The sequence below is a fragment of the Delphinus delphis genome, chromosome 15, assembly GCF_949987515.2.
Source record: "Delphinus delphis chromosome 15, mDelDel1.2, whole genome shotgun sequence".
Classification (NCBI taxonomy): Eukaryota; Metazoa; Chordata; class Mammalia; order Artiodactyla; family Delphinidae; genus Delphinus; species Delphinus delphis.
In genome coordinates, this window is record NC_082697.1 from 52,623,716 (window position 1) to 52,651,157 (window position 27,442).

Sequence of the window (27,442 nt, forward strand, 5' to 3'; positions counted from 1 at the left end):
TGGGGTTCTTGTGTTTCTCTAGAACAGCTACCCAAAAGTGGAAGTACTGGATCAAAGAGAATGCCTATTCTGAATTTTAACAGATATTTTGCCAAACTGTTCCCCCTTTCCCAATAACTCCCGCAAATACCGCTCATTCCCCACACCTTTGCCAGTACCGGACAATACGAGTCTTTTAATCTGCAGCCAGTCGCGTGGTTAAGGAAATGACGGGAAACCAGTGTGGCTGAAACAGAAGGGACAGGTGGAGCCCAGTGTTAGATGAGCCTGAAGAGGATGTGACAAAAGGCAAGAAAAGCGCCTAGCCCCGAGACGTCCTCATAAACACCCCCTCTAATGAATGGATCATTCAGTCGCAAGCACTTTCGACTTCCGCAGCCGACCACCGTTCTGGGATTGCAGCCACTTGCCCGCCGCAGGGGTGTGTCCTCCGCAGGCCCCGCCTCCGCTGCGTGCGCACGTCGGGCCGCCTGCTTGGCTGCGGCGGCCGCGGCGCTGAGCTAGACGCTGAGTGACGCGCGGACTCGGCGCTGACGGGCAGCAGACCTCAGCGGCCGGTGAGTGTCCGCGCCCTGCCGCCCCTCCCTCGGGGCTCCTCCGCGGGCCTGGCCCGCCCGGGCCCTCGGGAGCTGGGCTCGGTCGGCCATGGCCCGCTGCGCCCCAGCGCCCGCTTGAGGGAGCCGTGGCGGGCCAGGGGCGGGGGGCGGCCCGGAGAGGGCGAACGCGGCGAGCGGGGTGGGGGCCGAGCGGGGGGACCCCGCTTCCTAGACGGCGTTTCAGAGGCCCAGGGAGGCCTAAGCCGCGAGTTCGCGTAGTTGTGCCCCGGGGGAGGTGACCCCCTGGTCGCCGCGGGCGGACTTGGCGTTCCCGCGGGGCCTGCAGCCTCTGGCCGCCCAGCCCGCACGTCTGTCCACCTTGGGCCGGCGAGGACCCAGACCTGGCCCGGCGGCGGAGAGCCGTGCCTGGGCTGTTGGCGTGGGCCGGGGCTCTGCCCTTCCTGCTCTTGACTCACCTCGGTCCGTAGGGCCCTTTGAGTCACTGTCTTGACTGACGGAGTGACCCGCGGCCGCCAGATTGCGAGGGACCAACGTCAGGGGCAACCGGTTAGTCTGGCAGGGCGTCTGCTTGTCACCTCATAAGCGCAGTGCCCTAGGTGTATTGTCTCGTAAAAGCTGCCAGGACCGCCTTGCACAGTCTTTGCACAAGGCCTGTGTCATGTCATTTAAATGACTTCTGATGAACTGGTTGTTGTGGTCTGTGGCTGTTCATCCTATTGTCTTGTATTCATGGCTCTGTGAACCACACAAGGCGGAGCATGATTGAAAAAATATAAACATCCTATGGCGCTCTACAGTTCAGGAAGCCCTCTCACTCTCAGCCCCTAACAAAACCCTGTGAGTTGATAGTTTTCCCACAGGTGAAATGGGTTTTAATGATGAATCTTGAGTTAAGAGATTTAACCTGCATCCCACAATCAAGAAGATGGCACAGATGGCCTTGTACCTGGTGGTCTGCTCCCAGATCCCATGCTCTTTCCTAAACAGAGCCATGGAGGTTGGAAATGGATTATGTTATTTAAACTAGACATTTTTCCCTCTCCCCCTAAACTGCCCTCCCAAGCAGAAGGAAACAGGGAGCTTACTGGTTTTATGTATTTGAATTTCTGTTAGGCATTAACCAGGTGTTTTGATTAAAATTTTAACTGTCATATTAAAATTTTTAGGTTTTCTTTTGCGAGGAGGAGGATAAGGAATATAAATGAGTAAATCTGTGCTTTTAAAAAAATTATTATTTTATATTTATTTATTTATTGGCTGCTTTGGGTCTTCGTTGCTGTGCGCGGGCTTTCTCTAGTTGCGGAGATCGGGGGCTACTCTTTGTTGTGGTGCATGGGCTTCTCATTGCAGTGGCTTCTCTTATTGTGGAGCACGGTCTCTAGGTGTGCGGGCTTCAGTAGTTGTGGCTCGCGCACTCTAGAGTGCAGGCTCAGTAGTTGTGGCGCCCGGGCTCAGTTGCTCCGCGGCATGTGGGATCTTCCTGGGCCACGGCTCGAACCGGGGTCCCCTGCATTGGCAGGCGGATTCTTAACCACTGCACCACCAGGGAAGTCCCTAAATCTGTGCTTTATTCATTATGTTTTTTTCAAGAAACATCACAAGACAAGACATCACAAGCTTACCAAGAGCTAACAGTTCAGTTGGGCATTTCAAGTTTACTTGGTGAAATTGGGAAGAGTTTTCAAATACAGTACCTAAGCCAAAATACTCTTGGGGGTATGGGAATTCCAGGGAGCTTGGAAACACACTTACTGAGTGACCTTGTCAGACTGGCTATGTGAAGAGGAAAAATCTGTGATTCCCCCATTGTCTGACTTGATTTCCTTTTTTCCTTTGCCTGAGCCAATGAGATGATATGCTGTGAGTCACCAGAGTCAGGAGTATGAGCTACTCCAGAAATGACAATGCCAAGGAGAAGGTGAATTACAGAAAGTAAAGTATTCATTGCCTTTGGCTTACCGTTCCTTGAGTCTGTTGAAAAGCAAAATAGCTGGGACCTTTGGGCTACCTTGGTGTTTTGGTTTCTTTTTAGAAGCTGACTCTCTTCATAGGATAGTTGGGCTCTGTTCATAGGATAGTTGGGCTCTGTATCAGGTTTGCAACAAAAACTGAAATATTACTCCTCTAGGAGGAAGATATTTTTGAAAATTGGAATTGTATATTTCAGTGTAAAATTCAGAATTTAGTTTGTAACTCCTTGGAGAGAAAGATTTGAACAATACATTACCTCCTTGTATATTATTGACCATAGTTAACTAAAAAGTGATAAATAGACATTTAATGCAGTCTCTTTTTCTGATACTAGTTAATGGGAGAATTAAGAGATCTGGGTCACATTTCCTTTTGTGTTGAACACAGTGAAGGTTTTTTGCTTTTTAACTTAATTTATTATATCTGTTAGGTTTGTTTGTGTAAAAGTATAGGACGAAAGCTCTGCCTTTTATTATTTATTTATTTTTTTAAGAAGATGTCGGGGTAGGATCTTATTAATTTAATTTATTTTTGCTGTGTTGGGTCTTCGTTTCTGTGCGAGGGCTTTCTCTCGTTGTGGCAAGTGGGGGCCCCTCTTCATCGCGGTGCACAGGCCTCTCACTATCACGGCCTCTCTTGTTGCAGAGCACAGGCTCCAGATGCGCAGGCTCAGTAGCTGTGGCTCACGGGCCTAGCTGCTCCGCGGCATGTGGGATCCTCCCAGACCAGGGCTCGAACCTGTGTCCCCTGCATTAGCAGGCAGATTCTCAACCACTGCACCACCAGGGAAGCCCCTCTTCCTTTTATTGTAATCTGAATAATCTCTCAGGGTATTTTTTCCCTGCTGAGAAGCAGTGCCATTACTGATTAATTCTTGCCAGCAATGAGAGAAAGTGGAGGGGGCATATCTTTAATTGGAACAGTTAATATAACTGCTTATACTGGGGTCTTCCTGTTTTTTATATGGAAGTTATTTCACTCTGGTGACCACTCGGGTGCTCTGTGATAGTTCACTCCAAGGTTTACTTTTCCCTGTTGACTTCATTTATTTACCATAAGATGTCTCCCATTATATTACACATTGTAAAGCCAGCTAATGAAGGCATCTGGCTTTAAATTCTTTTAAACTTTCTAAAAATCTGACACACAGTACTGAAATACAGCAGCCCATAACTGATGGTCTGGTCTAACAGTGTTACATATGTTTACAGGATATGCAGTTACATTTATTCATAAATCCTTTCTGTATGACCAGTGTCTTTCCATTAAGAATAACAATGGTTTTGTAGTTCACTATAGATAATTTAGAGGTGCGTAGCTATTATAAAGGGAATATGTTTACAATCAGCCCATCAGAGGACTGCATCTAAATTGCGATTGTGGCTGACTGCAGTGGAGCCAGGAACTCTTTCTGGGTCGTCATATCAACCACATCTATAGTCAGACCTTACAAGGTAATATTCTAAACCTTAACTAGGCATTTCAAAACAGCAGTTAAATTCATGAGGCTCTTCTCAGTGAGCAGGTTTTAATGTTGCTTTGATGTAATTTTAAAAGGCTTTTAGCAAACGTGCATTTCCCTATGTGATACATTTCTTTTAAGCAAATATTTTAATAGTAATCCAAGGGCTGTTTAGTCTGCTTTTGGAGTAGGAATTGCATCAGATTGCGTGTCTTCTTGCTGTTCAATGATGTGATGTTGAGGAGGGTTCTTTTTTCAAATGTATGCTTAAGTATCTCTCTCTCTGAAAGTCTACATATACACTAACTTTTTGTTTGCACTTCAAAATGATTGGATTAAGTACAAAATTGAGCTGATTAATCAATTTGTAACCATTATTTTCACAAACAGCTATTCAACACTAGACAATGTTGTTTTACATGTGTGTATATGTATCCAAATAATACATATTAATTTATATTAGAAAGAGTGAAAAATAAACGGTTTGTTTCTCCCCAAAAAGGAAGCTGTGGTATATTTTTGATCATGAGAAAAACATTAGCCCCTTGAGCTGCAGTTTCTGTGTCTGAAAAATGAGATTAATTCTTGATGAGCCTTCAAGTCTTGAGTGCCTTGAATGCTGCTTTTCAATCTAAGACAGGGGTTTCCAAACTTTTCTGTTTCACTAAGTTTGGGGTTGGGCCTGGGAACCTGTGTTTTTAAAGTTTCCCATGTGATTCTTGTTTGGGGCCTCCTTGTCTAAAGCCCAGGCTGGATGGAAGAGGGAATAGATTGGTAGGAAGGCAGAGAAGTAAGCGACAGGATACATGAGGAAGGAGACAGCAGAGAGGACAGGAAGGGCGGATTGCTGCACACAGTGACTGTGGTCAGCTTTTCTGCCAGAGGCCCAGCAAGTGGATATTCTTTTCTCTCCACTTAGGGGAAAAATTAATTTTTGTCACACGAATAGATTTGTTTCCTTCCCAGGAATATCATAAGTCTAATTATTGTCATAGTTCTCAGTAACTTTAAAAGGGCTTTGTGGAAGAATGGCATAAAGAGACAGGTGTCTAGCACCCCGCCAGCCTGACTTTTTCTCAATACTCCCAGCTTCTTGCCTTTCTCCCAGTGAGCTCTCTCAGTCTTGGAAGCCTCAAGTTTCACTGTCTTGTATTATATTCAATCCCGCAGTTACCTTAGGGCTATGGGAAGGTGCTAGCATGATTAAAAACAATTTGCCATCATGCTTTTAGCTAATCTAGTTGGCTGACCTGCCTCCTCAGTCACTGGGGTGATCATATTTATTATGCCAAACAGTGGGACCCATAGTCTGAGCATACAGGTATACTGAAGGAGTTGGTGAGACAGGATATTTGAGTCAGAACTGTCCTGGAAAATCTGGAACATAAGGCTCCATCTTTAGCACTGTTGTCTGTACTGCACAATTAGCATTTATACTATAATACACCTGTTACGTCATTTATCTTTCTATTTCTCTCTGTCTCTTTCTCATTTGAAAGCTGCTTGAGGTCCTGAACATCTTAGGCCTCCTTGTAGTCGTAGAGCCCATGAGCATTATAAGTGTTTGTTGATGATAAGATGGCATGTCACATGCCTTCCTTAGTACTGGATCTGCTATTCTCTCTGGCAAGACCACTAGGAGCTGCTGCAGAGGAGCTGTTGTCACCTGGAACTATTTCCAGGGCAATTTGGAGGAGGGCAGGCAGATGAAGGAGAACAATCGGTGAGCAAAACTGAGTGTGGGTGGGAGTGGGGACTAGGTAGTAGTGTTTGAAGGCAGATGAGAAAAGCAGACGTAATGAAGTGGCATTAAACCTTTACTCCCTTGATTTTCTACAGGAAGGCAAGGGAAGAGTCACGCCTCCTCTTTGCTTAGTAGTAGCAGGTATCCCACTAATTAGAAAAGAACTTTTAAATCACTCTATTCTGGGACGTCCTTGGCAGTCCAGTGGTTAAGACTTCGCCTTCCAATGCAGGGGGTGTGGGTTCGATCCCTGGTTGGGGAGTTAAGATCCCACGTGCCTCGGGGCCAAAAAACCAAAATATTCAAAAACAAAAACAAACAAAAACACTCTATTCCTCTGCCACACTTGGGTTTTTGTCAGCCTCAGCAAAATTTCTAAGTGTCTGTGCTCAGTGTCATGTTTGTCTTGCTTTGTAACACTTTTTGTGTTTGCAAAAAGTCTTACCGGCAGACCCAGAAGGAACAAAGTGGGGTGACTGGCTGCTCTAGGTTATGCTTTCTTCCCTTTGCATGTGGCTTTTCCGGGACTTATGCCCAGATTTTAAAGTCAACACATTCAAGTGCAAATGCCTACAGGTAGAAGGACAAAGAAGCTAACTATCTGCCCATTTGGCACACATGTCTTGCCTCTATGGTGTGCAGACTATTGGCACTGAGGGGATGTACAAAAACAACAGCAAATCCAGCAATCCTTGTTCACAGGGGGTTGGCAGTCACCTTGAGGAGGTGCAAAACAGTAAATTCACTTTGTATGGTTTATGTTTGTTGTTTTGACACTCAATATTCTGCGAGGTCAGGGAAGTATGGAGCTGAGAAGTGGAAAAGATGATAATTTGAATGAAACCCACTGGGTTAGGTAAAAGACAGAGTAGGAAGAGAAAAGAAGGAAGGAGGGGAAACCCCTCTTTAATGAATAAGCATTAAGGGGTTTTACTAAAAACATATTACCCACAAAAGGAATGTCTCTCATAAAGTAACTCATCTAGAATAGGGATTCTTAACCTGAATTCTCGGTCCACAGGTGAACTTTAGGGGCCTGTGGTTGCTCTGGAATGGCATAGGTAGCATTTTTTAAATATATAATTGTTCTGGAGAGAGAGTTTGAAGTCTTCATCTGATTTTCAAAGGGATTTGCAACTTCAAAAGGCTAATGATTATTATATTCTGACAAATACCCTTGCTACCCATCTTCAGAAGTGCACGTCTGTGAATTTGTATCTTCAGATGAGGAGGTATTTCCATGGAAGATTAGAGACAGAAACCGTAGGATTCCTTTGTAAACAAGAAGCCTTCTACCAAATATCAAGTGTCATGGGACATACTTGAGTGTTCATGCAAAGGGCAGCATGTTCCCACATACACAGTGGTCTAATCTGGTTCCCAGGAGTGGGGTAGCTAAAGTGCCTTTACCTGACTGGTGTGAGTAAGGCTCCAGGTCTGCCCTCAGGGACCTTATAGTCAAGTGCAGCCAATAGAGTGTGTACCTGTCTGTGATACAGAGCTAGAGCCAAGCAGGAGTGTTGGGGAGAGGGTGAGTTGGCACAGAAATCACATGCTTTTTGGAAGGTCAGGATGTTTTTCAGAAACTACTAGACTGTTGGAAACAAGGTATGAAAGAGTGGAGGGAGCCCTGGGCAGGTCTGTGAACAGTGCCTAATTCAAGACCAGCTTCCCTCTGCTGCTTTGGACATGCAGACCTAAAAGACTGTCCTAGAGCTGCCGTCACTTAGCACACACGGCGAGAATGGAAACCATCTGTTTCAGAGTGAGTGCCCTAGCTGCCCCAGACCACAGCCAGCAAAGCATGCTGAGCTCAGGGCTCCTGAGGGCGGAGGAGGAGCTGAGCTCCTGCCTCCCACCCGCCCTGACTGCTTTAACTGTGGATGCTCCACTGTACTTGCTCCATGTATTAGCCTTCCGTGTAGGGTTTGGTTTGAGAAAAGGGGTCAGCATACCTCTCAAAGCCCTGGAGCACATGATTCTCTTCCTTTCTTGACATTTGCCCTCCCCATCGTGTCTACCTTTTTTACCCCTAGTTATTCATTCATTATTGCCTAATCAGGTCCCTAGTCAGCAGTAGATGTTCTGGGCTATTTGAGTTTCCTCTCGATAATGATTAGTGGTGACAATGATGTTTGACCAGTTCTGGAGACCTCTTGGGAATTACAGGCACCCATTTCATGTATCTTTTTTTTTTTTTTTTTTTTAATTTATTTATTTTACTTTTGGCTGTGTTGGGTCTTTGTTGCTGTGCGCGGGCTTTCTCTAGTTGCGGCGAGCGGGGGCTACTCTTCGTTGCAGTGCATGGGCTTCTCATTGCGGTGGCCTCTCTTCTTGCGGAGCACGGCCCTAGGCACACAGGCTTCAGTAGTTGTGGCACGTGGGCTCAGTAGTTGTGGCGCACGGGCTTAGTCGCTCGCAGCATGTGGGATCCTCCTGGACCAGGGCCCGAACCTGTGTCCCCTGCATCAGCAGGCGGACTCCCAACCTCTGCGCCACCAGGGAAGCCCTCATGTATCTTTAATTTATGTATTTTGTGCAGGCTGCCTCATGGAACAGGAAGTTATTCGTTTTACAGTGGCAAAATGCTGTTTTTTTAATTTTATTTTATTTTTGGTAAATTGCGATCACTGTAGCATTTTGCTTTTCCCCCTTGCAATAATAACCTAATGCCTTGGTGTATTTCCTCCAAAATGTGCTTAAAGACAGGATATGGGCATGTTAAAAGAAGGTTGACACCTTCCCTAGACTAACGAACATGAAGAGAATTCTGCTGTGAAATCCCTTCTCTAAAGCCAACTGGGGGAAAATAAAGGGTTTTCACAGAGGTGGACAGCAGGAAGGGTCAGTGGTTTGTGCATGCATGGAGTGGAGGAGTGCTGGTAAGTGTTTGTTACCTGGACTGTTAAAATTTTGCCTATCCATTTCTTTTCTTTGCTTTTTTTTTTTTTCGGCCGCGCTGCGCAGCATGTGGGATCTTAGTTTCCTGACCAGGAATCGAACCCGCATCCCCTGCAGTGGAAGTGCAGAGTCTTAACCACTGGACCACCAGCGAAGTCCCACCTATCCATTTCTTTAAAAAAAAAAAAAAAAAAGGTAAGGCAGTATTCTGCTCTTAATCAGGCTTTCAAAGTCCTTAAAATCTAAAAGGTGTGTGGTCAATAGCTGTATCTGTAGAATGTTAGGAAGCCAGTTTAAAACCAATGCAGTGCAACATTTCTCTTTCAGTGAGCTATTTGAGCACAGAGCATCATGTGCTTGGTCCCCCTACAAGGTCTGTGTCACCCCCCACCCTCCATCAGTAGCAATTTCTGCAGTAAAAATACTGCTCAAAGATGCTTACTCACTAGCCAGGCATTTTTCTTATTTCTGGATTCACTGTTAAATGTTCTCTTTGTCATCTGCTCTTTGAGAATACCTTGATTTTGAGAATACCTTACATTCTGGAAATTGTCTATTCACTCAGCAAACCCTGATTAGGTAGGTACCCTGTGTTGGGCTGTAGGAGACAAAGATAAATGAGCCATAATCCGGAAAAAAGACATGTGTACAAATAAATACTGTAACAGAATACAAGTGCTATAATAGATCATGAAAGGCTTACTTAGGTAGCCCTTAATGTAACATCATGCCTCCAATATCATCCAGCTCATTGTTATCTAGACCTTATTTTTAGAAGCAGTACAACTCCATTTTCAGAGGAATAGGGGAGCTGCTCTGTCTGAAATGGGTGGGGGAAACCCAGTCTTTCCTGCTCTGCCTCCTGTTAAATACCATCTTCCCTGCAGCTCACTGAGAAGTGCCTCTTATTTTATAAATGAGGATGTTGGAGTTCAGGGCAGTCGTGTAATACAGCTAGCTAGCGCAGACCTGGTAGTAGAGCTTAGTTCTCATCCTTAGCCTACTTGTCAGTCAGACACCAGACTGATAAACAATAATTAGATTTTCTCCCAGTTTTATGTTCTATTCCTCCAAGAAGTCAGTGAGTACATTTCTGTCAGGGCTTCACCTCTGCCTGGCTTTGTTACTGAGCCTACTTTAAAGGTTTTGCCTCCTAGCGATCTAAATACAAATCAGTCCTATTCCCAGGAAGGTACTGTGACCCTTTTCATTGTCATCTGTGGGCAGTGCCAAGTTGCCCCACCTACAGCCTCTTCTGTTTTCTGGTGGAAATTCAGTTTCCTCAGAAATCTCTGTAAAGGATATTTGATGAAGGTGTGATGGATGGTGTGAAGCTTAGCCTGAAAACAAAGCTCTTCTTGTCTCTGTAAACTGATGAAGGGATGAGAGGTTCGAGCGGGGTTTTTCAGCCTTGGTGCTGTTGACGTTTTGGGCTGGATAATTGTTGTTGTTATTGGTGTGTGTGTGTGTGTGTGTGTGTGTGTGTGTGTGTGCACACTTGTGCTTTCTGTGGGATGTTGAGCAGCATCAGACCGACCTCAGACCCACTAGATACCAGTAGCACAGCCCATCCTCCAGTTGTGACAACCAAACATGTCTCCAGGCATGGCCAAATGTCCCTTGAGGGATAAAACGGCCCCCATCTGAGAACTGCTGGGTTAGGGATTGATCGGCAAGAGACCTAAATGGAAATCAGAATTTTCAAGTACATTTTTCATTTACCTAAACTTTTATTTACAGCGATGAGCTGCTCTAAAGAAACAAAACAGTAACATGTCCCGTCCCCGATCCTGACCCTCTGTGGCATGGAGGGGCTTCACCTAACTCATGTTCAGAGCCTCCTTAAAAGAATTTGAACTCTGGTGATCATCTTCCTTTAGGTCCTTTGCAAATTTTATTTTGCTAGAAATTCCAAGGTTTTTCTGTTCCTTTCTTGGTATCTAGTGTTATCAGAATGAAAACAGAGGTTCTTCACAGTGAGCATTCAACTCAGTCTGTGATCCCAGTATAGATTTGATGCTACCTGTAGGGCCTTTCATAGAGACAGGGGTTTTTCCATTTCTTAACTAAAAGTATACAGGAACATTTGTTAACTTTAAGTGACACTTTCTTTAGTTTATTAATCAGCATCATACTATATGGCAGTTTTATAAGTAAATTATCTCATTTTTATACCTACGTTGCAGAGTTGTTATTACTATCCTTACAGATGAAGAAACTGAGACTCAGAGAGGTACCTGGTCGAGGGCCACCCAGCAGGTGTGCAGCAGAACCAGGGTTTTCTCTCTGTCCTGCCTGACTAGAGCCTGTGCCTTGACCACAGCCCTTTGCTGCCTCTCAGCCTGTGTGTGGCAGGGGATTCTCTCTTGGCTGGGCTTAGTTCAGGTCAGGTTTGTTGGACGCTTACCATAGGCCAGCTCTAGAGATCATCATGCAATTCAGTCATTGCCTCAACTCCTTTGGTGTCCTGTCAGCACATTAGCATTGTGCTGTGCAGATAGGACTTCTGTGTGTATGGCTGCTGTTAGATTTGTTGAGCCCATCTTCCAGAAACTTTGAGGTGGAGGGATTCGGTCTGCATGTCATAGGATGTATACCGAAATACAAATACTTATATTTGTATCTAAGTTAATAGTCACATTTATACAGATGCTGAGCTACTGCCGGTGACTACTGCATGGGGAGGCTGTGTCCTGGGCATTTCGTCTTGGTGAGGAAACTAATGCACATGGCTGTGGAAATTTCATGGATAGACCAGGTAGAGTAATGTGTGATGATCTGTTATCTCTTACCTTGGATCTGAGAAGGCTTCAGTGAAGACCTAGAGTATCTAGAAAAAGAGTTTGAGGGCATTTTGCTAAGTAATCACTGTGCCACCTTGATTTTCCTGCCTTTCAAGTATGGTTTTGAGGGGTGTTGCAAGTAAATTGTTACTAACAGTGAAATTTTTGAATATTTTGTCTTTCAAAAAATAAGTTTTATTGAGTTAAAGATTATCCTTATAAGTCAGCTCTCATTCTGAGATGCTTTTTAGAGTGGAAGAGAGGGCTGCTGTTACAACTAACTGCTGATAACTTCACATCACCTACAGTATATTTTTTCTACCCTCTAGCTCCTGGCTACTCCTAGGGATATTTTCATCCATGTACAAATAGGCCAGATATACTGAGGGAGGAAAACAGTTGCGCACCCCCATTCCTAGGAGCTGTTGCCTCATTTATTAATACAGGGAACCAGAGAGTTGAGTGGCAGCAGGCTGCCTACTCTGTGCTCCTGACTGCTCCTCCAGTGGAGGCAGGACCTGCTGGGAACGCTGGGAAAGCCGAGCCTCTTACTCTAAGAAAGTCCGGTAGCTATTGCTGCTGGTCCCCTGCCACCATAGACACAAGCCTGTGAGGACAGGGCCAGGCTCTTGGAGTTGCCAGTTCTTGGTCAGGGCTTGTTTCCTTGCCACCACTTCACCCACCCCTTCCCCTGCTGCCAGAATCTAGGCAGTCGTGAAAAAGCCTGAGAATGACACCTAACTCTGTAGGGCTGTGGAAATATGTCAAGATCCCAAACAGGTCCAAAGTGAGACAGAGGAGCCACCTCATTAGATTATTAGATTGACCAATGCCTTGGCCTGTGGAGTTGCTAATCTTATAAGAAGTTTATGTTGATGTACTTCCTATCCATCACACTACTGTTTCAAAGGCAGATGTATTTTCAGTAGACAGAAAGGACTGAATAGGTCTTAGACACTTAACACATGGAGGACACGCTTTCAGATTCTTAAAACCAGGTCTTCTGTTTCTCTGTAGTTACTATGGTAATAGGTACTATAGAAATGTGCAGACTCTATTGTGACTTCCTCTTGGTGTTGGGATGCCCCAGAGCCTCTGGCTTCATCGTCCACCAAGACCTGGCAGATCTGGCTGCTTCCTTCCAGGCACTGAGTGGTGGCAGGGGTCGGGAAATGGAGTCCCAATCCTCCCCCTTGGGACCAACCATCTCCAGCCTTGGCCTGCCGTGTTAGTCAACAAAAGTAGGGCTCTCCAGGGGACAACCTTCTCGGGTTGCCCTGTATTCTGAGTGAGCCAAGATGAGAGTTGTGGGGATGGGCAGCAGCAGCTTCTGAATCTTCAAATGGGAGCCTGAGCATTTACTTCTCAGAAATCATAGGACTGAGCTCACTTTTCATACTAAAAAAACAAATGGCACTCAGTGGTTTAGCAAACCCCTCCACTGTTAGCGTAAATGCAGTGTAATATAACCTCAGTTTCCATGTTGCTAGTAGTCTGTCATGACACCCTACTAATTTCACGTTCATGTACCACTGAGGGTTAGCTGGGGACACAGGAGGAATCACCTTGCATTCAGAAGGACTCAGGTTTGGTCCCAGCTCGACTGTTTACTCTGAGTGACCTTGGCCATATTACTTAATTCTCTTGATCTTAGTTCCTTCATAGTCATGGGATTCTGCTCGAAAGTGACTTAGTCTGGTGTGTCCACATCTGTTAGACTTTAGTCTGGTGCTCTTCCTCTGCACCACCCTCTCTGGGGTGAACTTGAGGGCCTTTGGTTCCTGCAAGGATGCTGCTTAGGTTCTGTTGATCCTGTTTGTACAGAGGAAATTACCTGGGAGCCCATAGCACTTCTAGGTTTTCCAAAATGGAAATTCAGCAGAAGCATCCTAATCATCCACTCTCTCCCTCAACTCCCAAATGCTATTTGTAGTCATCATTTATGAGAGAAGCTGAAGTCACAGGTGACAGTTGTTGCACCTGAGTGAAAGAAAATGTGGCTGATCACTTAACCCACAGGACATGTGCTTTCAAGATTGTTCCAAAGTTGGAATGATTTTTGTTTGATGGAGATGACCCACCAGCATTTACTCTGTTACAACCAGCCCTGTAGATGTCTGGTGCCTAGGCTTTGTTCTTATAAAATCCCAACCTAACCATTTTAGAATTCAGTCAGTACTTCAGCCCCTATCCCTCCAGGTCCTTCTCATGGGACTAAAGAGTCTTGTCTTCTCAGCCCTGAGACCCAGTGGCACTCAGGGAACAAGGACAGGTCTTGTATTTATTTCATTTGTAGTAGGAAGTGGCGTCTTTGGTGCCAGCAGCAGTAGATTTCTGGCCTCTTCTCTGCTCTTTTCAGTGTTTCAGGTTTCGTCCCAGTGTTTGCTTTTGAATTCTTGCTCAGCTGTATTAGAATGTGCTACAGATGAGCCCACCCCTCCATAGTGAAAAAAGCCTGCCAGAGAAGTCTTGGACTTCCTGAATCACGCCAGTTTTTGAGGTTACTAAGAGACTAGTGCCCTTAGTTGCTTTCTGGTTGCTTGTTGCCCAAATATGCAGGTGTGTGTTGAGTAAATCTGATGCAAGAGCTTTGTGTCCCTGGACTCCCCACTTTTCCAGGAATCCTTGTTTGAACTTGCTCTTTGTCAAGAGGTTAATAGTCATCCATTCATTCAATGAACTGTGGGATTGAATTCACCCAGTGATCAAAATGAAATGGGTGAAGCTTGTGTGTAAGATTTCCTGAGGTATGGCAGCACCAGAGTTCAGAGACCTCAGGTCATTTATTCTTGAAACTCAGAAGGTATTGATCTAGGTGATGTGGTTTCCTCAGGGTTTTGGGAGGCCCCTCTTATAACTGCTTCGTAGGGTAAGAGCTGAGTCAACCCTGTGCACCGCTTCCAACATCCAACTTAGCCAGCATCAAGCAGCATCTGCAGTGTGGATTTTCTAGCTTCAGTGGTCACAGGTCTCACCTCAGAAAGAGCAGGAATTCCCATTTCCTGACACTGTCAGAGGATGAGGGCTGAGTCAGAAGTCCTCAGGTGTGACCTGCCCAGAATTATCTATGGATTCACCAAATTTCACATTCTTCCTCAGTGTTTCAGAATCACCTAGCTGCCCGTTTTCGCCAACAACTTTCTCAAGAGAGCATTTGAGCAGCGTTAAGTTTCATGAAGCACTTGTGCACACATTAGCTCATTTAGTCCTCACAGCACACTCGAGAATGTGGAGCAAAGAGAGTTTTGTTACCCAGTTTTATGGATGATGAAACTCAGCCTTCAGAAGGTTATGACTTACCTATAGCCATGGAGCTACTAAGCATTGGAACTCCAACCCAGATCTTTCTAACTCTAAAGACCATACCCTTTGTGCAGGGCCCAGTTACCTTTCCATTCCCGAAGGTGAGCTGGGTCTAGAGCAATAATCAACAGTAAGTGGGAGCCCAAAAGTGGCCCCTGTAAACTGACAGGTCCACTGAGCTCCCCCCTCCCCTGCATCATTCCAGCCCTCCCTGAGGTCTGGGAGCAGTGCAGGGACAGTCAAGGCTGTTTGCTACAGAAAACAGGTTGCACCTCCTCTTCATATCCATATGCCAGCTGGGGTGCAAAACTGGCCCTTGGTGCAGGGTTTACGCTTATAAATACTGGATTTTAAACAGTGCTGAGGAGAGCAAGTTTATTTCCACGTTGCATCCGGGAACAGGGCTTCTTCCCCCTGTTGAGAATTTCCTGGTGTCCTAGCACGGTCTGAAAAAAGCTCACCAGGAGTGTCTTCTAGGGTAGACCAGCTAGTAAACAGTTCTGAGTTCATTCTCAATTCTTTTTGTAACATTAACATTTGTTATAAAGTGGTTTCATGGTCATTATCCTGTTTGAGCCTAGTAATAGTCTTTTGTTGAATGCTGGGCAGGTATTCATTGCATTTTACAGGTGAAAAATGGAGAAAGCTGGAGAGATTTGGAAGCTCTGAAGAGATGCACCTTCCTGCCCCCTGGCTTCCTCTCTCCTTCTCCCTCTCCCTCCACAGTAGCCCTAGCATTGTTTGTTCCCCAGATCATATATAGGGTTAGAAGGAGGATGTTAGAATTTACTCGTTTTGTGTAGACAGATATTCAGAAAAGAACTTGCATGATGAGTAAGCAACCCATTTCTTTCTTTTTTTTTTTTAACATCTTTATTGGAAGAAATATGGAATGCTTCACAAATTTGCATGTCATCCTTACGCAGGGGCCATGCTAATCTTCTCTGTATCGTTCCAGTTTTAGTATATGTGCTGCCGAAGCAAGCACAACAACCCATTTCTTTATCTGCTGAGGCTTGCCTGATAGGAGTATGTGGCACCATTAAGAATTGACTTGGCCTGATTATGGGATTGTTCAACAGAAACAGGTATTCTCACTTAAAGGTGAAAAGGGGATGTAGAAAAGGAACAAATCCTATAGTCCAGGAAAGGGGGTGTCTTGGACTCTTGTATTCTGTGTTTATCATCTGAAAACATTTATGGGGCACATATTGTACATGGTTTCTGTGACAGGTGATGCATCGTTTTTAACTATGACCCTCCTGAATGTCACAATATGTGGGTGGGGTGAGATCATAGACAAAGATGTATACAGTTGAAAGGTATTAGTTCAGCCAGAAGAGTGGAAAACACACAAACACATCTCCATGGGCTGTGGGAGGAAGGCTGCACCAATGACCAGAGGCACCTTGAGACAGAAGAAACCAGAGGCCTCATTACCAGCAGTACTGGCTAAGAAAAGGAGTCAGAGCCTGCTGAGGCGCCTGCCCTCACAGGCCCGCGGGTGAGGAGAGGCCTTGCTGGGCAAGGGGAGAGAGGATGTGGGACTGGGCCTGTGTGGTGCTGTCAGAGGGACCCAGGGAGTCAGTGTCCACCTCTGATGTGGGGAGAGCAGCCCGGGGCAGGGACTATGGGGGAGACCCTGGGCTGCTGGAGCCCTGGGAGAGGACTCTGGGGGAGCAGCAGAAAAAACAACACTGGCTCCTAAACGAAAGCAACAGCCCAGCTGGGCCCTGTGAGGTGAGAATGGCCTTGGCCAGCTCAGAGGCATGGGAATTATAAACAAGTCATTAGTTAGAAAAAAACCAGACCACCAGAAAGAGGGGTGGAGGTAGAGAGAAGGAGAGAAGGAGGGAAGGAGGGAGGGAAGGAGTCAGATTTGAAGAAAAATAAAACCAGATTTCATACCATTTAATTCAGAGAGGTAGTACCCAACTAAATTTTTTTATTATTTTACTTGGTATTTTAGAATTTAATCCATATTTTATTGTCACCCCTCACCCGCCCCCTTCATTTAGCTAGCTTTGTCAGTAGGCATTTCATTCATGCATCAGCAACAATTACAGCTCAGGTTGGAGACTCCTCAGGGTGCTGTGCTGTACATGATTTGGAACATGGTATTGGACTCTGGGAAACTCAGAGTATGAGGGAGTCTTGATCTGTCTTGTAGGATGCTTATAGTTTAATGGGGTGGGAAACAGGCTGATGGCACTTGTGGAAGATGAAGAATAATCATCTCTTATAAATGTGACGCCACTTCTAGACCGGAGTGAACTCTGAGCCACCAACAGCCTTCTAGGAGGCAGGCAGGAACTTCTGGTGCCCAGTAGGAAGCCATTCGGTAGGGAGGGAGCAGCCACTCACCTTCCGTCTGGCTGCTTCCTCCTCTGTGTATGTGGGAAAACAGCACTAGCTCATGTTGTGGGCATCCCATGAGTTGCGGTAGCTGATAGCTGGTCACTGTCAATTCCAGTCAGGCAGGAGAACTGTTCTCATTTCAGGGAGCTGGTTGCCTGCCTTTCCTCCCCCTTCCCCGCTCCTTCCTCTCTAGTTCTGGCCAAGCTCAGCAACCTGCCCCCTTCCCTCACTTGTGGTTTTCCAGGGCAAAGAAGAAGAATGGGAATGAAAAAAAGAATTGTTACGGATGAAGTCTCCACTGTGCCTTTTGGGATCACCAGGTGGGGAAGGAGTGGTGATTGTGTTTCCGTCTGGCAGCCGTGTCCCAGGCTGACTGACCTGAGATTTGCTGACGTGAGTCTCTATGGAGGAGGATTTAATGTCTTTGAACATGACTGTTTTTTCAGAAGCCCTAGAGTCTTGATTGAGCCTGTCATTTACCAGGGCAGAGGCTTTGAAATGAGTGTTGTGGATCTGCTGGGCCAGGTCCACAGGAGGGAACATTGGTGATCGGGACGTTGCTGCCGCTTCTCTCAGATCAGGTGTAGGAGTGGGAGTGAAAACCAGTAGTGATCGGGTGAACAGCTAGGAGTACAGGAATTATGGAGTTATGGAAGTAGATTTTACAAACAGAAAGTCACAGTTTTCTGGAAGTAGAAGAGAGAGGGCAGATCGACCTTTCTAGAATTAGTAAGAGCAAAGTAAAGGGCCCAGGGGACTTCCTGGTGACCACTTGGTACACTACAGGGTCTTAGCTGGTTTCCTTGGTCCAATTGCTCTCTCTCTCCCTCCTCCCATGCCTTTCCTTCCCCCCTTTCAAGAGAATTGAGCCACTTTATATGAAAGAAGGAGCCAGTTAGCTAAAAAGTCCAACAAATAACAAGTATTCATAGTTTTCCAAATTCCCTTCCTGTCACCATCAGTATACTTAGTTGTAGATAGTCGTAGTCAGTGTTTGGGGGCCTTTTTTTAACAAAGAAGTTTATGTAGACTTCTTTATGCAGGGGTAGAGCCCGTCAACTTGTTGCTGTGGTGCCAGGATTCCATTGTTTACTGTTGTTTGAGTAGCCCTGCCCTGTATTGTTAGACTGTGTGACTTTTTGCAAATGTCATAGTATGGCTACTTATCATTTTGATTACTGTTAATACTTCTTGAAGTGTATTTCCCACAGTGGAATATTTTGGGATCTTTCTGTTTTTATTGGGGGGGTTGGGGCAGCTTCTTGTTGATAACAAGAGGTTGAAGTCTAGAAAGGTTCCACATTTATGATTTGGCCTCTGATTTTCTAGGGATTACAGTGGTTCCTACAAAGAAAAAAGGATTTGAGTGTAGAAGTCAGCCTGACCAAGTTTGGCCATGTAGCTTTTCAGAGAATGAAGTGATTTCTGTTTCTGACGTGCAAGGTGGCTCCTGAATGCTGCACCCCAGGCCACTCCCTTGAGGAACAGTGGCCAGGCCTCAGGAATGGACACAGCCCTCTTCCTGGCACCGAGCCTGTGTGGGTTGAATGTACTAACTGAGCCTTGCTGAGAATGTTCTCCTTCCCTGCCAGATGGAGTTTTTAGCCTGTGTAAAAACTCCAGGACTCAGTATTCTTGCCACTGGGATGGAGTAAGCTGGTATCTGTCCTTGTTTCAAAGCAAAATCCTTAAACCGTGTTTTGAGTTTAGAACCTGTTGAAGTAGTGGACCGCAGAGTGCGCTTTGCTGGCCACAGATGCCTGCTGTTGGCGGCACGCATTACACCCACCTTCATTCCTTTGGATTTGTTGTTCAACATGTGTTTATGGAGAGCCTGTTATTTTGGGGGCCCTGGAGCTACAGCAGTGAAGCAGACAGCTGTGGCCACGCCCCTGGGGGCAGAGTCAGGCCTCCTGAGAGCTGGGAGGAAGGAATTAAGGGCTGTTGGGCAGGACCAGGTTGAAGAGCGTGGGCGGAGGGTGTGCCTGAGGGAGGACTGGCACAAATAAAGTGCTGCTGAGAAAAAAAAAGCCAAGACGGGCACTGGAGGAAAACTGGCTTTGCCTTCCTCTGTGTTTTTAAGAGAAGCAGAAGCCTTGTTGCTCAAGTGACTACACCTCCCAGAATGTGCAGTTATCAAGTAAAACAGTTAATGGTCAGATTTAATCGCTCATACAATCACTGCTGTGCAGCATGATGTTCAGGTGGAGGAATTTACCTAAGTTACTGCAGTTGGTAACCTAGGCAACCGAATGGCATTTGTTCTTGTCTTTGCCTGATTTTAGTTTTTTCCTGTAAGCAGCATGCGGGCTGCAGTCCTCAGGTGCCTGGGGCGTGTCCTCAGTGTGGCCGTGCACCTGCCTAGAGCCTCTGGGGCCTTTTACTGCAGCTCCCTCCTGTGGAAAGCCTAGAACTCTCATCTCAGCACCCTCTTCTCTCTGCAGTCTGAGTGCCGAGCAGCTGGGGACAAATTGTGGCTCTCAGGGTCCCTAAGGGAGTGGAGCTCAGATGTTCTTTCTTAAAAGTCTGGGGAATTCCCGGGTGGTCCAGTGGTTAGGACGCCACACTTTCACTGCTGAGGGCCCGGGTTCCATCCCTGGTCAGGGAACTAAGATCCCATAAGATCCCGCAGGCCGCGCGGTGTGGCCAAAAAAGAAGTCTGTAAAGTTGGGTCAGTATGAACAAGCTGGGGGAAGCTATGTGGGGCTTATTCCACAGTTGGCAGAGTCTACCTCGACCCCTCAGAAAGAGGACACATAGCTGGGTAGCCTTTCACCATCTCTGTGGACTGTCCAGTTTCTAGCTTTGTTCATACTGTTGCTTGATCTAGAGGCACTTCCTCTCCCCCACCCCAGATCCCGTCTGTTGTTGATGGTCTGCACCATACCGTCACCAACACTTTGATAGAGAAGAGTGTATCTAATTTGGAGTCAAAAGAAGGTCCCATTTTCTATATTTTGCTGTTTTTTTTTTTTGCGGTACGCGGGCCTCTCACCGCCGCGCCCCCTCCTGTTGCGGAGCACAGGCTCCAGACGTGCAGGCCCAGTGGCCATGGCCCACGGACCCAGCTGCTACGAGGCATGTGGGATCCTCCCGGACCAGGGCACGATCCTGTGTCCCCTGCATCGGCAAGCGGACTTAACCACTGCGCCACCAGGGAAGCCCTATTTTGCTGTTTCTTTTCTCTCTTCTTTTCAGCTTTATTGAGTTATAATTGACAAAATTGTAATTGTTTAAAGTGTGCAACGTGATGATTTGGTATATGCATACATTGTGAAAGGATCCCCACAATTAAGTTAACACATCCATCACCTCACATATTTACCTTTTCTAAAAAAATAAATTTATTTATTTTATTTATTTTTGGCTGTGTTAGGTGTTCGTTGCTGCGCGCGGGCTTTCTCTAGTTGTGGTGAGCGGGGGCTACTCTTCGTTGCAGTGCGCGGGCTTCTCATTGTGGTGGCTTCTCTTGTTGCAGAGCACGGGCTCTAGGCGCACGGGCTTCAGTAGTTGTGGTCTGCAGCCTCAGTAGCTGTGGCTTGCAGGCTCTAGAGTGCAGGCTCAGTACGTGTGGCGCGTGGGCTTAGCTGCTCCGTGGCATGTGGGATCTTCCCAGACCAGGGCTCGAACCAATGTCCCCTGCATTGGCAGGCAGATGCTTAACCACTGTGCCACCAGGGAAGCCCCTACCTTTTTTTTTTTAAGTGAGAACACTGAAGATCTATTCTCTTAGCAAATTTCAGTTACGCAGTACACTATTATCAGCTATAGTCACCATGCTATTCATTAGCTTCTCAGACCTTATTCAAACTGAAAATTTGTACCCTTTTACCAGGCATTACCCATTGCCCCCACTCCGAGGCAGCCCCCGTTCCACTGTGTTCTATGAACTGAACCTTTTTTTTTAAAGATTGTGCATGGAAATGGTACCATGCTTTGTCTGGCTTATTTAACTTTCTGCTATTTTCTAAGTGTTCTTGGGCAAGTACAAACCATTATATCTAATATTTACTGAGTGCTTACCAAATGGCAGGCACTATGCTTCCGTATTTTCACTTAATCCTTCCTGTCATTAATCCGATTGTATAAATACTAAATCTAAAGGTGAGAGAAGGTTCAGAAAGATCCTGCTGAGCAAAACCATGCCTTATAATATCCCCAAAGATAACAAAGAAGATGTTATCTAGAGAAAACTCAGGATATTTAGCAAAATACTAACTGGTTGTATCTGTGGGGTGAGATAGAGGTTGTTTTTTACTCTTTATACCTTTCAGGGACCTTTATGCCTTCTTTATACCTTTCAAAGACCATTTCTTGTACTTCTTTGTTCTGCTTGAACAAAGAAGTACCTATTTCTGGGTAGAGCTCAGTAATGCTCAGTAAGTAGATGCTGCTTGAGGTAGAAAGTTAAGGTCTCTTCTTTTCTTGGCTTGATTTGGCCTGAGTTGGTAGCCCTGGTCTTGCGTTACTTTGTTAGTTGTTGGTGCAGCTGTGCTGCTGTTCATCTGGAAAGTTCCCAGATGGGCTCCCACCCCTTTGCACTGCCGGAGTGGAGGGTGAGCTTGTTGTGTTCTGGGACCGTATCTCCCTGGCTGAGGAAGGCTCAGCCGTGGCAGCAAGCAGCAGGCACCGATTGGCTAACTTGTTATTTCCATCAGCCGGGCAGAGTCTGGAGTGGGCTGGGGACAGTTTGCTTGCGTGGTGACTCAGTGTAGCTGATGCAGGTTTTCAGGGGCCTTTCAAGCAGCTCTGCTTTAAAGCAGAGCTGCTCTGAATGGCCTGGCTTGACGTTCCACTTTGTGTGCTTCTCTGCACAAGGCCACCTGCCTTTAACAGGTAGGCTGGACTGGCTTAGATGAGCTTGCTGCCGCACTGAGAGCTGCTGCACTGCTCTTTTTTTTAAAATGATGTTTTCTTTGTTATTTTATGTTTTGGATAACTTTTAATTTTGCTATAATTTCAGAAATACAGAAAAGTTGTAAGAATAGTACATAGAACTCTTGTGTACGTTTTATCCAGATTTACCATCAGCATTTTGCCTCATGTGCTTTACTTGTGTGTGCTCCCCCCTCCATGTACGTGCCTGTACACACACACACACACACGCACACGCGCGCTCTTTTTCTCTGTCTCTGAACCATTTGACAATAAGTTGCAGGTAGTATGCCCCGTTACTTTTGAATACCTCAGTATGTGTTTCCCAAAACAAGGACGTTCTCTTAACTAACCACAGTGCAATTATAAAAAACAGCAAGTTCAGCATCAGTGCAATACTGTCACCACTGTCCATGTTTTGTCCATATGCAGATATAGTCCCAGTAACGGCAAAGCTTTATTTTTAACAAAAACATTCCTGAGGCACGTGGGTGACTCTTTGCTTATGTTGCTCAGGGGAGAGCAGAGCCAGCAGGTGTTTGGGGGACGTGACTGTCGTGGGCACCGCATCACCTACTCCTCATGTCTCTGCAGGACCAGAGTAGTGAGAGCAGCAAGAACCACACCCGGCAACGATGTCAGCGGAACTGGAGACCTCAGAGGGGGTGGATGAGCCAGAGAAAAAGAGCTCTGGGGCCCCAGAAAAAGAAAACCACACCAGGTGAGCGATGGGGGCTGGCCATCTTGAGTCAGGTGGGCCCAGGGCCTGCCATGCCCAGCACACCTGGCTTTAGGTGCTGGAGGCACCAGGTGTGGTCAGAGTCATGCTGCTGTGGTTCCCGGACGCCAGGCTGGCACTGAAGAGACAGCATATGGCACCCTGGGCTGCTCAGCGCTCTGCCCGCTCCTTCTCACCGTCACCTCCATCATACGAGGAGGCAGGACGGGCACTGCTAGGAATGCTGAATAGTGGAACTTGATGATATTCCTGGTCCTTTTTTCTTCTTAAAATTCTAAGCGTTTTGTCATCTGGGGTGAGAAAGGGTAATCAGAGGCAAAGCTGGCACCTTTTCCAGTGTCTCCCACCCCCTCGAATGTGGGAGCAACTCTAACTTCAGGGCTTTCCTTACTGGGGAGGACCAATTCACTCAAAGCCTCTAGTTACCTGGGCCTGTTCTTCACTGTTCTTAGCCTGTCCTTGTAGCCCTGTCATTGGCAAAGTTCTTTTTTTTTTTTTTCTGAATATTTATTTTTTATCAAAGTATGGTTGATGTATAATATTATATAAGTTACAGGTGTACAGTATAGTGATTCACAATTTTTAAAGGTTATACTCCATTTATAGTTATTACAAAATATTGGCTATATTTCCTGAGTTGTACAATACATCCTTGTAGCTTATTTTATACATAGTAGTTTGTACCTCTTAGTCCCCCACCCTTATATTGCCCTCCCCCTTTCAATCTCCCCACTGGTAACCACTAGCTTGTTCTCTATATCTGTGAGTCTTCTTTTTTGTTATATTCACTAGTTTGTTGTATTTTTTAGATTCCACATGTAAGTGGAATTTAGTATTTGTCTTTCTCTGATTTCACATAGCATAATGCCCTCCAAGTCCATCCATGTTGCTACAAAAGGCATTATTTCATTATTTTTTGTGGCTAAGTAATATTCCATTCCATATATGTGTATGCATGTATGTATTATATATATATATATATCTCACATATTCTTTTTTTTTAAAATTGGAGTATAGTTGCTTTGCAATGTTGTGTTTCTGCTGTACAGCAAAGTGAATCAGTTATACATATATCCACTCATTTTTAGATTTACTTCCCATTTAGGTCACCACAGAGCAGTGAGTAGAGTTCCAGCAAAGTTCTTTTTTTATATCTTGAAATAATTGCTAATAATAAACTATTGTCAGCACATGAGTGATATGAGCCAGTCTCCTAAAGAAGCCAACAGAGGCTGGGCTTCGAGAGGTCAGGTTTTTCTCACTCTAGTAGATGATTGTGTGGACGCACGTGAGCCCCTACTCGGTGCGTTCTCCACTTTGTCTGGTACTGGCTACTGGCATCTGTCAGCACCACTCCATCCTGCATAATTTTGTTAAGCAGCACAAACCTAGGTCCTGGCTCTAACCTCCCCGGCCTTGATCTCATTTGCATCCTCCTACTCCTGGACCCAGCCACATGTAATCCTGAAGACACTGTGGGTCCAAGGTGGGAGGAAAGCAGCAGGGCCACCCCAGGAGATGCATGGTCAGTCCTTCTCAGTGGTGTGGATTCCAGGAGAGACATTCCCAAAGGTTGTCTGTTCCCTGAAGCCAGCACACGCTGTGGTGTGTTTGTTCGGGCACTAGGGGGCCACAGTAGCAAAGCGTCATTCATTTGGGTGGTTCAGAGAGACACGGATACTGTGGAGGAGTAGGTCACAGTCATCCAGAGTATCTCCCAAGTCCTTGGAGCAGACTCACGTCTGCCTGCCCTGTGCTTCTTGGTAAGAGGCTGGAATCAAGTTTCTGAGCAGCCTCTGCCTCTAGCTCAGCAAGTGGTCAGCCTAGAGCTGGGAAGGGCTAATACACACATGCATGCTCTCTCCATAGGATGGCGGACCTCTCCGAGCTCCTGAAGGAAGGGACCAAGGAAGCGCATGACCGGGCAGAAAACACCCAGTTTGTCAAGGACTTCTTGAAAGGCAACATCAGGAAGGAGCTGTTTAAGGTTTGTGCCCTAGGTCATGGACTGGGTCGGGCTGGGGGCCTTAGTCCCATGAGGAAGCCCCCCTGGAGAGCCTTTCTCCATACTACATGCTTTCTCAGCGTCAGGCTGTGGTTTCATGTCTTAAGTGGAATAACATAGTGATGTAAAGGAAGTGATCCATGTTCCAAAGAATTCACCGTGTCATTCCTTTAAGAAACAAAAGCTTCCTGCACATGTGAAATAATTCACTGTATAAAAGTAGGCCTTTGGGGAATGGAGGGGGGTGCTACTCGAGCTTTTGTCTACAGCTGCTCAGAAGTGTGGGCAGTGGGCTCGGGAGTTGCTGGCCAAGGTCTCCCTTTCCCATGGTCTCCCCATCGCCCTCGGCAGCTGGCCACCACTGCACTGTACTTCACATACTCGGCACTTGAGGAAGAGATGGACCGGAACAAGGACCACCCGGCCTTTGCCCCCTTGTACTTCCCCTCGGAGCTGCACCGGAAGGCGGCGCTGATCAAGGACATGGAGTATTTCTATGGTGAGGACTGGGAGGAGCAGGTGCAGTGCTCCGAGGCCACCCGAAAGTACGTGGAGCGGATCCACTGTGTGGGGCAGAATGAACCAGAGCTGCTGGTGGCCCACGCCTACACCCGCTACATGGGGGACCTCTCAGGGGGCCAGGTGCTGAAAAAGGTGGCCCAGCGGGCCCTGAAACTCCCCAGCACAGGGGAAGGGACCCAGTTCTACCTGTTTGAGAATGTGGACAATGCACAGCAGTTCAAGCAGTTCTACCGGGCCAGGATGAACGCCCTGGACCTGAACCTGAAGACCAAAGAGAAGATTGTGGAGGAGGCCAACAAGGCCTTCGAGTACAACATGCAGGTACTGCCAGGGGTCAGGCGGGAAAGGGCCTCTGACCGCGGGGGGCCGCTGTGGGTCTGCCTGAATGGACATCAGTGCACTAGGACAGAGGGGCTGCCCAAATGGGCATCAGTGCACTAGGACAGGAGCTACAGCCTGCCCGAGAGAAAGTCAAGGGACCAAACAGGCCAGAGAGCACTAACCCAGTCATAGCTCTGCCTTGTTTGATAGCCTGTGTGTTGTGTTTTGGGAAGGCGAGTCCCCAGCACATTGAGGGGTTGGGAAGGAGAGAGCCATCTCCCTCCCTCTCACCCCAGGATTCTGGTCTTAAGGAATGGGTTTCCCCCTTTTTAGCGAGGATTGCTATGAGAAGTCCTACTTGATAAGTTCAGGGAGAGAACCAAGGAGAGTGAGAATGACTCAGTTTACAAGTAGCTGTTAGATGGGCCCAAGTCTGGGGAGGCTGATTCTGTGTCCAGAGCCCAGGCCCAGCCCTCAGCACCAGAAAGTTGCCACGGGAGGTGGTGAAGCGCCAGCCTGACCACAGGCCTGGCAGCCCTCTAGTCTGATCTCAGCAGGCCTCTGAGGGCCACTTAGGCTAGATCAGCCCTGTCAGGGCCTCATTCTCCCATGTTCCTCCTTTTCTGTTGTTTCTTGCTAAAAATACCCAGTGGCTGGAAGTAGGGAAGTACCAGTGCTCACACAGTGTCTTGGGGCAGCGCTTTTGCTTTCTCCTATCTGTCCCCTGGTAGTTTCAGTTGTGGGCTGTCAGTCTGGGCAGCACAGGCGCGGCCACACCTCCCAGAGCTCGGCGGTGGGGCACGGACTGGGGCTGCTGCTCTGCACTCCTGAGCAAGCCTCACCTGCTCCAGCTCCGTGTCCGGGGGAGAGAGATTTTTCTTTGAAAACAGAGGATACACAGTCCAGTGATGGCTGTCGATCCTCTGCACCTGCAGATATTCAGTGAACTGGACCAGGCTGGCTCCTTGCTGGCCAAAGAGACCCTGGAGGATGGGCTCCCTGTGCACGATGGGAAAGGAGATGTGCGGAAATGCCCCTACTACGCTGCTAAACAAGACAAAGGTAGGTCTCGTGTGTCCTGAGCTCCCCCCAGGGTGGTTGTGTCCGTGTCCCCCGCTGATGCCATGTCCCTTGTTGGTGCTGCCGTGCAGGTGCCCTGGAGGGCAGCAGCTGCCCCTTCCGAACAGTCCTAGCTGTACTGAGCAAGCCCAGCCTCCAGTTCATCCTGGCCGCCAGCGTGGCCCTGGCTGCCGGCCTCTTGGCCTGGTACTACATGTGAAGGACCCACCACCCATGCTGGCGCCCTCCTCCCGACCACTGGCCTGCCCTTACCTCCACCCACGACCAAACTACCACCTCAGGTGACTTTTTTTTAATGCTGGGCTTGAGAAAACAAGCAACCAATAAAAGCCAGATGCTAAAGCCTTTGCCTGTCAGCATCCCATCTGTGGGCCAAATGCTGACCTGGGTGCAGGTCCACCCTCCCTGCAGCCCCCAGGCCACGGCAGCAGGAGCAGCCAGTGCAGCTCAGCGGGCCAGCCTGGGCCTCTGGAACCAGCTCTGCTGCTGGTGCACCCACACCTCTGACCCCAAGGCTCTTTCCCTCTGCTCTTCCTCGTCATTTTGGCATTTAGGTGGGTATCTTTCCCCTGTTGGGAGTGGAGTAGCTAGCAAGTTCAGGCTCCCATATCCCTGGGGTCGGGGGGCTCCCTAGATGTGGCTGCTCTTCTGCAGGACCTCTCCTGGGGGCAGGGGCCAGGAAGGGGGCAGAAGCCAGGCTTGCACCCTGCCTCAGAGGCCCTGGGAGCTCTGTCCTGGGTAGCCAGTCCTCATGCCTCTCAAGCAGAAACCTGAGTGGGGTCTGTTTGCCCATGGCCTGTCTTCTCTGACCTGTGGAAATG

General features: G+C 47.1%; 1 protein-coding gene and 1 non-coding gene across 6 annotated transcripts; one reads left to right on the plus strand and one right to left on the minus strand.

The window, feature by feature from the left end:
• The first annotated feature begins 417 nt into the window (after positions 1-417).
• On the plus strand, positions 418-26,965 carry HMOX2 (heme oxygenase 2). Of its 5 annotated transcripts, none has more exons than XM_060031663.1 (7): positions 418-557; positions 8,702-8,830; positions 22,549-22,675; positions 24,563-24,680; positions 25,050-25,541; positions 26,477-26,603; positions 26,693-26,965. In XM_060031663.1, the coding sequence occupies exons 3-7, from the start codon at positions 22,590-22,592 to the stop codon at positions 26,818-26,820; spliced, it is 951 nt and encodes a 316-aa protein (XP_059887646.1). In that variant the 5' UTR covers positions 418-557; positions 8,702-8,830; positions 22,549-22,589; the 3' UTR covers positions 26,821-26,965. The 5 variants fall into 5 exon arrangements, with proteins under 5 accessions (XP_059887646.1, XP_059887648.1, XP_059887649.1 ...); XM_060031665.1 differs by having other exon boundaries at positions 8,702-8,826; positions 22,547-22,675; XM_060031666.1 differs by lacking the exon at positions 8,702-8,830 and having other exon boundaries at positions 461-557.
• On the minus strand, positions 15,603-15,709 carry LOC132439061 (U6 spliceosomal RNA). The gene has a single exon (XR_009522293.1). It is a non-coding gene; the product is annotated as a U6 spliceosomal RNA (small nuclear RNA).
• Positions 26,966-27,442: the final 477 nt, after the last annotated feature.